At 36.5% G+C, this 15,076-nt stretch overlaps 1 protein-coding gene across 2 annotated transcripts; it reads right to left on the bottom strand.

The window, feature by feature from the left end:
* Nucleotides 1–10,203: 10,203 nt before the first annotated feature.
* Nucleotides 10,204–12,020, bottom strand: nkx2.4a (NK2 homeobox 4a). Of its 2 annotated transcripts, none has more exons than XM_041972158.1 (2): nt 11,536–12,020; nt 10,204–10,921 (listed from the first exon to the last, which is right to left on the bottom strand). In XM_041972158.1, the coding sequence occupies exons 1-2, from the start codon at nt 11,903–11,905 to the stop codon at nt 10,275–10,277; spliced, it is 1,017 nt and encodes a 338-aa protein (XP_041828092.1). In that variant the 5' UTR covers nt 11,906–12,020; the 3' UTR covers nt 10,204–10,274. The 2 variants fall into 2 exon arrangements, with proteins under 2 accessions (XP_041828092.1, XP_041828091.1); XM_041972157.1 differs by having other exon boundaries at nt 10,204–10,948.
* Nucleotides 12,021–15,076: the final 3,056 nt, after the last annotated feature.

The following is a 15,076-nucleotide window of genomic DNA, read 5'->3' on the forward strand; positions in this document are numbered from 1 at the left end:
TAATCCTCAGCCTGGCAGCTGGCCATTACCGTGGCAACGGGGAGTTGGGAGAAAACTGCTTGCTGGTTCAAAAGTGAAAAGAAGTGTTGATGAAAGAGAGAGATGAACTCTTGTCATTTTTGGGTTTCTGAACACAGGAAGTCCATTTCTAAAAGAATTTCCCTTCATCTTTTTATTTAGGCTGTTTGGAGGAAACGATTAAATGTTTTTGTGCTCTTTTGATTTTATTTTCTGCTGCGAAATCTATTCCAGAGGTGTAGTTATGTGATGTGTAGCACTGCAGTAGTAAACAGGTACACTTTCAACAGCCTTTCATAGAAAAGCTTTTTCCGATCTAGAAAAAATTCTCATTGATGAAATTTGTTTTCATTTAAATATGCAAACTATACACTCTTTATATTTCACAATTTTTGCAGGTGCCAGTGATTCATATGCATTTCTAAAAACATCACATTTTATGAATAAAATCCCATTTTTATGACAATATTACAGTAAAGATACATAATAAATTCCTTGCAGCGATATTTATATTCTTCTAACTTTAGTTTGCTTGTGATGTGGCTCGAGACCTTAAATCTCAGGGAAAAAAAAAGAAAAAGAAAAGAAAAACAGATCCTTTATGACATATTTTCAGAATTTGTTTTAAAAAAGACTTGATGAACAAAATCAGATGAATAATTTAAAAGGAGAAGTATTCAACTAAATGGGAATGGTTATTTTTAGGATTAAAATGTAATGTTATTAAAGGAAGGAAAGTGAATACAAATGGATTAAACGTCACAAACTCTCACACATAATCCAAAAAGTTATTAAAAAGCAGAGCAGGTCTTTCTCCAGCCTCTTGTGTCTCAAAGCCAAACAACAGTGGCACATCAGTAGGGAACTCACAACCGTAATAGTTTTCTGAACTGGCTCAACTAATTTTCTGAAAGAAAAGTTTGTGGGACTTAATGAGGCATAACTAATGGAGGTCCCACAATCACCCGCACCATGCTGGAAGCTCTGTAGCTGGACAGAGCAGCCATTGATTCTTGCTTCAAACCTCTTGAGTTCCTAATCAGCTTCTTTAGTTGTGCGTTTCAGGCCTGACAAACCCATTGTTGGCCTGTGTCACTGGAGGTCAGTAGTTATTAGTGGCAACTGAAAACAGTTTCTCTAACTACTTATGAGAGAACTGAATAATTTGCAGAGGGGGACTTGGAGGGGGGATTACTGGCAGTGCAGCGAGTCGGTTCAGCACAGAAGAGTATGTGACATGGTTTTCTAATAAGGGATGGTCCCCTCCCTCCCAAACACACATGTATACACACACATCTCTAACATGGTCTTTCAACCTCTACCCCTCCTCTTCAATAGTCTTCAGAGTGTTACTTTGGCACTGCAGTACATAATATTGCTTAATTGTATTCATAAGCAATGGAATTAGCCAATGGAAGTCCAGGCATAGCAATAAGTGTGAGCGCATCTAAGTATATTCTAGTTCATGATATCGTCAGACTAAGAAAATAACTAAATTGTGGTTTCATGAATTTAATTCCTGAAAATCTATTAGTGGGAGATGCTTTCAGAGTCCTATGACCTCCTTGAAATGTTATTTTTCACTCTGTAGGAATGTTATTATTCCCACGCATATTTTATCCATTTGAAAATGACAGGAATTAGAGATCTTTTCACTTTCTGGAGCAAAGACTTGGAGTGAACAGTTTGGTGGAAATTAAACAAAATCTGAAGGTACAAGTTGCTTGTAGAGAACAGAGAAATAGGTGTCTTTCCTTGGGAGAATGTACAATACTAATTAAAATCTTGCACAGCGTCACCATTTCAATGCATACACTCACAGTAAAATCAAAAAGCAGACTCAGAGGAGGAGACAACACACACACACACACACACATATATATATATCTATATATATATATATATATATATAGATAGATAGATAGATAGATAGATAGATAGATAGATAGATAGATAGATAGATAGATAGATAGATAGATAGATAGATAGATAGATAGATAGATAGATGGATATAATATATATAGATATAAATATATAAACTGTAAAATGGACTCATGTTTTAGGGGTAATCTTGCTCATCCACTCTACCACACGTAAGTAGGCCAGGCTATGCTTTTAGCTTTCTCTATTAACTGCCTTCCAGATTAAACTAAAAATAAGATACAATTTCTTTTCTAATTCTACCAACAAAATTAAAAAAGAAGAACAAAAACATTCATTTGTGTATTGCAATTGTTAAATGTTTGGCCAATGTTTCTGTATAAACTATGCAGCCAATAATGTGAAGCCTTTGCCAATTAGCGCTCTCTAGGTTGCTAGGTCACCATGGTCAATTGAGGAACACATCAATAGGACTTGAAAAGGTTTCTCTGCGATCAGACCTTCTGACATATTAAGTAGAATAATGGGGAGGAAGGGAGTTGGGGCGGGGTGGGGAATAGGGGCTTGCAAAGACTCAAGCAAGGCTTCCTTCTACATTCACATTATGCAGTGCAACCTGCAATTACCTGAGAAGAATAGTGAAAGAAATCCTTTACATCAGTGGAACACAATATCCAATGCCTCTTGCTTTATGCTGTAACTATATGGCATTGGAGTAGTGATGGACCGCTTCCAGCCCTGATAGAAATATCTGCTTTGTATAATAGAAGCAATTCCATATAATGTATGAGTTATTCAGCTGCTTTGTTTGTGCTGGTAAATGTGGGCAGTGTGTATGCACATGAACATGTGCACATGTGTGAGGATATGGATAACACAGACATCCTTTAAGCAGATTTTATATGTCACACCGTAAGACTGCAATGCCTAAACTTTTTCGACCGCAATGATAATGCCAGCACCAATTACAGTGTCCAGTCTGTTTCATATATCCTTACAAAGAGAAGTAACCCCCACCCAATACACTGAGAGCAGCAACAGGCACAATAGCCAGTGATTACCAAGCATAGCCTATTAGTGCGCCATAACTATGGCTATTGAAAAGAGAAAAGAATGGCTTCACCTCCAATTTCATTTTATGTGTTCCACCATCAAAAGCTTTGTTGACAGCTCATTCATGCCTTCAATTTAAAAAAATCTATCTGAAGAATCTCATAGCAGCAAAATATATATTGAGAAAGGCATCTTTCTTTAAAATGCTCTTATCAAACTCCATTCTGTTGATGTTGTTGTGTTTACTTCCAAATGTCAGGTACATATTGGCTCTGGTGCTTCCTTCAAGTATGGATGATAGCACATATACATACAGCTGCCAGGTATGTGAAGGGGTTGGAAATGGAGGCCCTCCAAGGTCTCCATTGAGATACACTGATAGCCATCATCATCACAGGGTGTCATCAGCAAGGGGATTGAGAAATTATTTCCGAATGTGTTTAAATGACCACTGAAAATGAAATGTTATGATCTATTATGAGCCGGTGCGGGTGGAGGAGAAGGTTTTGGAAGACAGAAGCAGAGTGGAATCAACACTGATGCTGAGTAATGACCTTAAACACTTTGGAGTTTATTTGCACAAACCATGAATCTTCTAAAGTGACACTGTTTTATATGTACGTGTGTGTTTCTGTAAATATGTGCAAAACATGATCAACTTTATGTACTTAAGAAATTATTAATAAAATTTTAATTCATTTAAAAAGAATTCCATATTTGCTCTAAGTAAACGTGCTCTCTTCAGTCATCTTTATATTCCTTTCCACATTATGCAGCGATTGCTCATGTTTTGTCAATGTGCTGCAGATTTCATTGAAATAAAAACTTATAAAATAAAAGGCCCTTCATTTTCAAATATTTATCACAATTATTATGGACAACTGACAGGAAATAAATCATCCAAATATTAAACTGTTAGAATCAGAGCTTAATTTGTTAAAAAGAAATTAGGAAAAAAAAAAGAGTTTTAGGTTTTAAATAGTTATAAATGATAATAATCATTAATATATTGATAAAATATTAAAGTATAATTCAGACAAACCTTAATTTAAAATGAAAATCTTTACATTGCTTATTTTGATTGACAAATTCTAATAATTCTAATAATAATAATAATAATAATAATATCTTGTTTAATTACCTTTAATGTAGCATGAAATAATAAGCGGCATCAATGCCAGAGACGGCTATTTCTTCTTATTGCAATAATTGGTTGTAATCGTATATTTCATGAAAGCTCGCATTCACAAATAAAATTGCCCAATTACGCAGCATCAACACGAAGGTCTGGGCCTGTAGAGGGTAACGTACGTCAGCGTGATTATAATTTATTAAATTATGGGAAAAATTAATCATATAACAATGCAAAAATTAATGTCAATATTGAACTCGCTTAAAGGTGTTTGTGGTTTTAAAAAGATTCCCCGGTCTTAAAGTCTTGCAGACATCTCCCATGAAAGGCAACCCTCCAAAATGTCACCTGAACAATGCTGGCTCCCTCATCGACCTTGCTTTTCAGCTCAATTTGGTCTCAATCACAACATAATGAAAATCCACTCCAAAACAGATCTCTTTTTAAAAATTACTTGTTCAGGAATAGCTCTCACACTTCAAGTTATTTATTGTTAACGTTCACTTGGTTTTGAAACATATACAGCAGCCATCACGCATTTGTTCCTTTTTAACTTACAAAAAAAGAAAAAAAAAGGAAAAAAAAGAAAAGAAAAAGAAAAAAAGAAAAAGAAAAAAAACATAAAAATGGACGCAATAACGATTATTATACAGTTAAACGCATTCTTGTTTTTGTTAGCCAAATATACAAGTCCCTAGTTTATTCAATAAGTCTAAATGAATACATTAGTTTACAATATTAATATGATAAAATACCAGGTTATCACCGCAAAGAAAGAGTGGTGGTTTAATGTACTTTTAAACCTGATCCCACCTTCCCCCCCAAGTTCGAATAAGTGAAGCAGCATTCCTTTTTGTTTCAACAACATAGACTACGTTTAAAACATCATGAGTAAGGTCCAAAACATGGATTACAAAAGGTCCAGAAACCAGAAAATCGCTTTCTAGTTGGGAGAAAACTGCTTGCTGGTTCAAAAGTGAAAAGAAGTGTTGATGAAAGAGAGAGATGAACTCTTGTCATTTTTGGGTTTCTGAACACAGGAAGTCCATTTCTAAAAGAATTTCCCTTCATCTTTTTATTTAGGCTGTTTGGAGGAAACGATTAAATGTTTTTGTGCTCTTTTGATTTTATTTTCTGCTGCGAAATCTATTCCAGAGGTGTAGTTATGTGATGTGTAGCACTGCAGTAGTAAACAGGTACACTTTCAACAGCCTTTCATAGAAAAGCTTTTTCCGATCTAGAAAAAATTCTCATTGATGAAATTTGTTTTCATTTAAATATGCAAACTATACACTCTTTATATTTCACAATTTTTGCAGGTGCCAGTGATTCATATGCATTTCTAAAAACATCACATTTTATGAATAAAATCCCATTTTTATGACAATATTACAGTAAAGATACATAATAAATTCCTTGCAGCGATATTTATATTCTTCTAACTTTAGTTTGCTTGTGATGTGGCTCGAGACCTTAAATCTCAGGGAAAAAAAAAGAAAAAGAAAAGAAAAACAGATCCTTTATGACATATTTTCAGAATTTGTTTTAAAAAAGACTTGATGAACAAAATCAGATGAATAATTTAAAAGGAGAAGTATTCAACTAAATGGGAATGGTTATTTTTAGGATTAAAATGTAATGTTATTAAAGGAAGGAAAGTGAATACAAATGGATTAAACGTCACAAACTCTCACACATAATCCAAAAAGTTATTAAAAAGCAGAGCAGGTCTTTCTCCAGCCTCTTGTGTCTCAAAGCCAAACAACAGTGGCACATCAGTAGGGAACTCACAACCGTAATAGTTTTCTGAACTGGCTCAACTAATTTTCTGAAAGAAAAGTTTGTGGGACTTAATGAGGCATAACTAATGGAGGTCCCACAATCACCCGCACCATGCTGGAAGCTCTGTAGCTGGACAGAGCAGCCATTGATTCTTGCTTCAAACCTCTTGAGTTCCTAATCAGCTTCTTTAGTTGTGCGTTTCAGGCCTGACAAACCCATTGTTGGCCTGTGTCACTGGAGGTCAGTAGTTATTAGTGGCAACTGAAAACAGTTTCTCTAACTACTTATGAGAGAACTGAATAATTTGCAGAGGGGGACTTGGAGGGGGGATTACTGGCAGTGCAGCGAGTCGGTTCAGCACAGAAGAGTATGTGACATGGTTTTCTAATAAGGGATGGTCCCCTCCCTCCCAAACACACATGTATACACACACATCTCTAACATGGTCTTTCAACCTCTACCCCTCCTCTTCAATAGTCTTCAGAGTGTTACTTTGGCACTGCAGTACATAATATTGCTTAATTGTATTCATAAGCAATGGAATTAGCCAATGGAAGTCCAGGCATAGCAATAAGTGTGAGCGCATCTAAGTATATTCTAGTTCATGATATCGTCAGACTAAGAAAATAACTAAATTGTGGTTTCATGAATTTAATTCCTGAAAATCTATTAGTGGGAGATGCTTTCAGAGTCCTATGACCTCCTTGAAATGTTATTTTTCACTCTGTAGGAATGTTATTATTCCCACGCATATTTTATCCATTTGAAAATGACAGGAATTAGAGATCTTTTCACTTTCTGGAGCAAAGACTTGGAGTGAACAGTTTGGTGGAAATTAAACAAAATCTGAAGGTACAAGTTGCTTGTAGAGAACAGAGAAATAGGTGTCTTTCCTTGGGAGAATGTACAATACTAATTAAAATCTTGCACAGCGTCACCATTTCAATGCATACACTCACAGTAAAATCAAAAAGCAGACTCAGAGGAGGAGACAACACACACACACACACACACATATATATATATCTATATATATATATATATATATAGATAGATAGATAGATAGATAGATAGATAGATAGATAGATAGATAGATAGATAGATAGATAGATAGATAGATAGATAGATAGATAGATGGATATAATATATATAGATATAAATATATAAACTGTAAAATGGACTCATGTTTTAGGGGTAATCTTGCTCATCCACTCTACCACACGTAAGTAGGCCAGGCTATGCTTTTAGCTTTCTCTATTAACTGCCTTCCAGATTAAACTAAAAATAAGATACAATTTCTTTTCTAATTCTACCAACAAAATTAAAAAAGAAGAACAAAAACATTCATTTGTGTATTGCAATTGTTAAATGTTTGGCCAATGTTTCTGTATAAACTATGCAGCCAATAATGTGAAGCCTTTGCCAATTAGCGCTCTCTAGGTTGCTAGGTCACCATGGTCAATTGAGGAACACATCAATAGGACTTGAAAAGGTTTCTCTGCGATCAGACCTTCTGACATATTAAGTAGAATAATGGGGAGGAAGGGAGTTGGGGCGGGGTGGGGAATAGGGGCTTGCAAAGACTCAAGCAAGGCTTCCTTCTACATTCACATTATGCAGTGCAACCTGCAATTACCTGAGAAGAATAGTGAAAGAAATCCTTTACATCAGTGGAACACAATATCCAATGCCTCTTGCTTTATGCTGTAACTATATGGCATTGGAGTAGTGATGGACCGCTTCCAGCCCTGATAGAAATATCTGCTTTGTATAATAGAAGCAATTCCATATAATGTATGAGTTATTCAGCTGCTTTGTTTGTGCTGGTAAATGTGGGCAGTGTGTATGCACATGAACATGTGCACATGTGTGAGGATATGGATAACACAGACATCCTTTAAGCAGATTTTATATGTCACACCGTAAGACTGCAATGCCTAAACTTTTTCGACCGCAATGATAATGCCAGCACCAATTACAGTGTCCAGTCTGTTTCATATATCCTTACAAAGAGAAGTAACCCCCACCCAATACACTGAGAGCAGCAACAGGCACAATAGCCAGTGATTACCAAGCATAGCCTATTAGTGCGCCATAACTATGGCTATTGAAAAGAGAAAAGAATGGCTTCACCTCCAATTTCATTTTATGTGTTCCACCATCAAAAGCTTTGTTGACAGCTCATTCATGCCTTCAATTTAAAAAAATCTATCTGAAGAATCTCATAGCAGCAAAATATATATTGAGAAAGGCATCTTTCTTTAAAATGCTCTTATCAAACTCCATTCTGTTGATGTTGTTGTGTTTACTTCCAAATGTCAGGTACATATTGGCTCTGGTGCTTCCTTCAAGTATGGATGATAGCACATATACATACAGCTGCCAGGTATGTGAAGGGGTTGGAAATGGAGGCCCTCCAAGGTCTCCATTGAGATACACTGATAGCCATCATCATCACAGGGTGTCATCAGCAAGGGGATTGAGAAATTATTTCCGAATGTGTTTAAATGACCACTGAAAATGAAATGTTATGATCTATTATGAGCCGGTGCGGGTGGAGGAGAAGGTTTTGGAAGACAGAAGCAGAGTGGAATCAACACTGATGCTGAGTAATGACCTTAAACACTTTGGAGTTTATTTGCACAAACCATGAATCTTCTAAAGTGACACTGTTTTATATGTACGTGTGTGTTTCTGTAAATATGTGCAAAACATGATCAACTTTATGTACTTAAGAAATTATTAATAAAATTTTAATTCATTTAAAAAGAATTCCATATTTGCTCTAAGTAAACGTGCTCTCTTCAGTCATCTTTATATTCCTTTCCACATTATGCAGCGATTGCTCATGTTTTGTCAATGTGCTGCAGATTTCATTGAAATAAAAACTTATAAAATAAAAGGCCCTTCATTTTCAAATATTTATCACAATTATTATGGACAACTGACAGGAAATAAATCATCCAAATATTAAACTGTTAGAATCAGAGCTTAATTTGTTAAAAAGAAATTAGGAAAAAAAAAAGAGTTTTAGGTTTTAAATAGTTATAAATGATAATAATCATTAATATATTGATAAAATATTAAAGTATAATTCAGACAAACCTTAATTTAAAATGAAAATCTTTACATTGCTTATTTTGATTGACAAATTCTAATAATTCTAATAATAATAATAATAATAATAATATCTTGTTTAATTACCTTTAATGTAGCATGAAATAATAAGCGGCATCAATGCCAGAGACGGCTATTTCTTCTTATTGCAATAATTGGTTGTAATCGTATATTTCATGAAAGCTCGCATTCACAAATAAAATTGCCCAATTACGCAGCATCAACACGAAGGTCTGGGCCTGTAGAGGGTAACGTACGTCAGCGTGATTATAATTTATTAAATTATGGGAAAAATTAATCATATAACAATGCAAAAATTAATGTCAATATTGAACTCGCTTAAAGGTGTTTGTGGTTTTAAAAAGATTCCCCGGTCTTAAAGTCTTGCAGACATCTCCCATGAAAGGCAACCCTCCAAAATGTCACCTGAACAATGCTGGCTCCCTCATCGACCTTGCTTTTCAGCTCAATTTGGTCTCAATCACAACATAATGAAAATCCACTCCAAAACAGATCTCTTTTTAAAAATTACTTGTTCAGGAATAGCTCTCACACTTCAAGTTATTTATTGTTAACGTTCACTTGGTTTTGAAACATATACAGCAGCCATCACGCATTTGTTCCTTTTTAACTTACAAAAAAAGAAAAAAAAAGGAAAAAAAAGAAAAGAAAAAGAAAAAAAGAAAAAGAAAAAAAACATAAAAATGGACGCAATAACGATTATTATACAGTTAAACGCATTCTTGTTTTTGTTAGCCAAATATACAAGTCCCTAGTTTATTCAATAAGTCTAAATGAATACATTAGTTTACAATATTAATATGATAAAATACCAGGTTATCACCGCAAAGAAAGAGTGGTGGTTTAATGTACTTTTAAACCTGATCCCACCTTCCCCCCCAAGTTCGAATAAGTGAAGCAGCATTCCTTTTTGTTTCAACAACATAGACTACGTTTAAAACATCATGAGTAAGGTCCAAAACATGGATTACAAAAGGTCCAGAAACCAGAAAATCGCTTTCAAGGGCGGCCACTCCTGTAATGTTCAAAAATAGACTCCCCCTTAAAGAGATGTCAAGAAAATGTGCCCTGATCAGCTGGTGCGCCTCTGTGCGCGCCAAAGGACCCTCTCTACAACCATATATATATATATATATATATATATATATATATATATATATATATATATATATATATATATATATATATATAGAGTTCTGGAGTTCTTCATTGGGCTCATCCGCAGGTTCATGTAGAAAAGTATAGAGTGTCAGTACTGTATTATTGGGTCCTACCACGTTCTGCCGTAGAGGAGGTTTGAGCTGACCATGTTACTGGTGTAATCTACAGCAGATGTGTCTATCTGGGCCATGCTGAGTTGGCTGTGCAGTGAGGGGGGGCTAGGCGACATCTCCTCAAGCTCCAAAGCGTTCACCTGCTGCTGGCTTTGATGCTGGGTGAGGCTGTTGGTCGAGGATGCAAGCACGACCCCGGCTCCATTTTGTTGTTGGGTTTGTTGCACCTGTTGCTGGTTCGGTGTTGGCGTGTTGGAGCCGTTCTGACACGGTTTGCCGTCCTTCACCAGAACGGGCACGGCTACGCGCCGCGGGGACTGCGCCTGCTGTTGGCACAGGTTACCGTCCTGTTGCTGCTGCTGCAGCTGTTGCGCCGCCTTGTCCTTGGCCTGGCGCTTCATCTTATATCGGTGGTTCTGAAACCAGATTTTCACTTGAGTCGGCGTTAGGTGGATCATACTGGCCAGGTGCTCCCTCTCGGGCGCTGACAGGTATTTCTGCTGCTTAAATCTCCTCTCCAGCTCGTAGACCTGAGCCTGCGAGAACAGGACGCGCCGTTTTCTCCTGGGCGCAGCGTGGAGAGTTGGCATGGCTTTGGTGGGGTCCGCCATTCCTGTGAGACTCCCCATGTTCATGTTCATACCTGTGGAAGGTCCCATGAATCTAGAAACTTAAAAATATACATACATATACGTGCGTTCAATAAACAGAAGAGGAGAACACTATTTCGCCTGAAGAAGTAATTTTTTGTATTTATTAACTATTGCCATATGAGTTGTTAATTGAAGATAAAATGTTTTAATAAAAAACTAAAACTAAAAACTAAACACAAAAATATGTGATAATGATAACAACAATAATAATAATAATGATGATGATGATAATAATAATAATAATAATAATAATAATAATAATAATAATAATAATAATAATAATAATAATAATAATGATAATAATATCTTAAAATAGTTAATTGCCCTAAAGATAAAAAGTCGAATCAGACTTGAAAGAATGATCTCCTTTTCAGTTTAATTGCCATGCAGAATAGTTTTAAATAGATTTCGTAAAATCCTATGCACAATTATAAATCTTTAATTTTTAGCATAAACTGTTGAAATAAAATAAATAAATAAACAAATAAACAAAATACACTGTGTCATATGAGTTTAACGATCTTAATCCTGATATTTAATTTATGTTTTTATGTAGGAAAAAGAAAATCTGAAAAGGGAAATATAAAAAGAGAAACGAACTTACTTGTGGAGTATCTTGGATCAGGGTTGGCGCTGTACCAGCCTGTAGCTGCTGCACTATTCCGCATGCTTTCCTGGTACGACGGGAGGTCTCCCATGTTACCAATGCTTCCATTGCAGTATCCCCCCATTGCGCTGTGGGAGAACTGTGAGACGGTGTGCGGCATGTGGTAAGTAGTGGCCACGGTGGCGTTATGGCCCATGGAGTGTTGTTGCATGCCGGTCTGAGACACCTGAGGCTGTCGGTAGGCTCCCAGTGGAGAGGTTAGGTTTCCTGCGCCGTCCATGCCACTGAACTTCTTGTAGGTCTCCTCGATTGGACTCAAAATATCTGTCACTGAAAAAGGCGTTGTATGCTTTGGGCTCAACGACATGATTCAGAAAGCAGGTAGATTTTTGTGTTTGAGCAGATCAACCGTGTTGTTGTATCGGCTCTCTCCTTGGTGGATGTCTACGTAAGAGAGTGCTTGTAGTGTGCCTGAGATCCTATTGATCGCCTTGGAGAAGGAGGCGAGCCCAGGGCGCTCTTAGCCCGGGTTTATTGGAGCCAGGAGCCAGGTTTACGACAAACACAGGGGGCGGAGCAAAACTCCTAAAACCAGCAAACAATAGTCATTGACATTTTAGGGAAAATAATTCATGAAAATACAGTTTAGCTTATATTACCTACTATACATGAATAAAAACTAAAAAATAAAAATAAAAAAATGATCCTGCCCTCTCACAACTTCATAGCTCATATGAAGAATAGCTCATTATGTTCTGCACACCAGCTGATTCGATCACATATGACTATTTTGCTTTAGTAGAGAATTCCACTCTTTCTAGAAACTTTGAGAGCACTTTGAACAGACATAAGGGCCACCGAGTATCATCAAAGAGCCACAATGAAGTTGTATGACCAGTCCATTTATGCATCTTGAGCATCATTTTACCCCAGCAGAGAGGGACAAGTCCAAATAAAAGCTCAAAATGACTTAAACTAAATCTGAAAGGGGGATCCACAGTGCGAGCTGATATACATCAGCTCAAATGCAATTATACACACACACACACACACACACACACACACACACACACACACACACACACACACACACACACACACACACACACACACACACACACACACTCACCATGCAGTTTTCAGGACAAATCGTTTGAATTTGTTTGGCTTGTTTTTATTTTTGTATTCATTTTTGTCAGACATGTCTCATTAGAATCAGAACCCTCAAGTCTGGTTAACCTGCCTCAATGACACTTTGCAGTCTTGACCCGACATTGTAATCTCTGAGCAAACTGACTGGCGCCAGGGGGAAATAAGAGGAAGAGCGACACAACAAGGGGGTCAAAGAGAAAAGAGCTTTGACAAACTGCAATAATGGACAGCCGTTAATGAATATTCCAATTACAGTCCTACATTGACGATGTGATTGTATGTTTCTAAATCTGTGTCTGATAAATGTAGTTTGGCCATCATTCTGGAGGTAGTGGAAAGATAAGGATGTTTATTCAGATTTCTTTCCCTTTTTTTAATTATTATAAACAAAATTCATCAGGCAGATAACAAGACAAGGAAGCACTCGTCTGCATGAAGCCACTAATGTAATTTAGTATTACATGGCTGCAAGTAGCTACCTACCCTAATTGAGCAAATGAAGATGTGACATGGTCAGCCATCAATTATAGCGAAACAACAAGAACACCAATCTCCAGTTAAGTTGATATCCTGAATGTAATAAATGGCTGTTCTTACGCATATGTCAGCCACTGGATCTCTTATCATTTGACTCTTTAAATCTTCCATCCCTCTGGAACCAGAAACGGATTTAATGAGTAGTTAGACTTTATAGGTGTTGAGAAAACAATGATGTCTTAGAATTAGTCTTTACAAAGAGAAAAACATGATTCCTAAAACTAGCTCTGGTGCTCTCTCTGGAAAACCTTGAAGTAAACTTCTTAGATGTATTCACATTTTTATTTTGTTTTTTGTTAATATTTCCTACCTGCAAACACTCCGTCACTCGTCCAAATGTCTGTGCGCCTTTTAAACTCTTTTCGTAACGGCAGCATGGTGTTTCAAGTAGAAAAGAAAGGTAGGCCTCGGCCCAGACCTCTAACATTATGTAAATGAGACAAACCTCTCAACCTTGTGGATTACTGAGTCAGAGAGCAGGACCCTAGTCCACAAACCCTCCACATTACGATCCCATAAAAATCTGGGGCTTGTTGTCGGCATGCAGCCTTATCAGAATTTATTCACCGCATTGATAGTGCTGTAAATCTAAGTTTTGTTTTACAACCAGTAGATATGCTATGGACCAACGGAAGCCGGAAAAATGGACGTTGAGGAAAGGTGGATGAATCTCTATCAAGGTTGGTTAATACATCCGTAAAATATTTTTTAGAAATAATTTTAAATTAGTTTATATATATATATATATATATATATATATATATATATATAAACTAATATATGTATCTTTGCAGTTACTGGCGTTAGTTATCTTTGGACATTTTGCTGCTGCGTTTTTGCCGAACTAAAAAAACAAAATGCGCACGATGCATTCTGTTAAAGATAATAATTTAAATTGGTCTCCTATGACCTTTGTCACCTTAGACACAACAAAAACTGTTGGCAGCATGACGTAAAAGATGCTTTTCACTTCTTTTTTGACACAAACATGACGTTTCAGCAAATGTTTTACAATCACACTGCGTAACTTAACAGCTATTCGTGGATTATATTTCTCATGGTTCGTTACTCAAAGAAAAAAGGTAGACATTTTTTACATATAAGAAAGACAACCAAGAGTCTTATTACTCTATATAAAAGACGAATGTTAACTATTCCTGGAATCAGGTGTTAGATTGTGTGCATCAACATTAAAACAGGAGTTCAAAATCTCCGTGTGCAAATAAATAGCGACTTCTTCGATGGACATTGGGCCTAATTTTCTTTATCTGGAAGCTGTAATTGAACAATTTAAGTGTTTCTATCCAGAACCAAATAACAACCCATTTATGGGGTTTATATCTTGCAACCTTTTTCCGATATCGTCACCCCCTCATCTCAGCACAACAGATGGATCCAGGCGCTTGGTTACTGAAGTGCTTTTTTTCCGTCTCGTCGATGCGAGTTCAATACTCTGAGTGAAGTAAAGAGATTGTTGAAGGGCCAGGGTCACGACCTGCCAACTCAATCACGCACCAAGCCAAGAACAATGTGCAGAAAACAACATGATTTATTTAATTTAGCAGACCTTAAAATTCCAAACAAAACTTTCAGCTAGTTAAATCTCTAATATATTATGCGAGCGGAAAATTTAACAAATACAGTGAAACAGTTCCCACTTTTCTGCACTTCTTTTTTCTCATTCTCTCTGTTTGGGTGACTTTGGATCCAAACAAACATGTCCTAGGATCTTAAATATGTCTGAGTTATATATCCGGATTGAAATTTCCATGCGTAATTTACGCACGATTATACCTCTTTCCTTTTCTTTGGCCTCCCGCGGTGCATTTGAATGTAAAGGGATTTATAT

Source organism: Melanotaenia boesemani, chromosome 20, assembly GCF_017639745.1.
Source record: "Melanotaenia boesemani isolate fMelBoe1 chromosome 20, fMelBoe1.pri, whole genome shotgun sequence".
Lineage (NCBI taxonomy): Eukaryota > Metazoa > Chordata > Actinopteri > Atheriniformes > Melanotaeniidae > Melanotaenia > Melanotaenia boesemani.

What these genes read in the sequence shown, in the direction of transcription:
- nkx2.4a (XM_041972157.1), bottom strand. Translation starts at nt 11,905, where the DNA reads ATGTCGTTGAGCCCAAAGCATACAACGCCTTTTTCAGTGACAGATATT. An exon ending in TGATCCAAGATACTCCACAA is followed by an intron (nt 10,949 to 11,535) that starts GTAAGTTCGTTT and finishes TATATTTTTAAG; the next exon opens with TTTCTAGATTCATGGGACCT.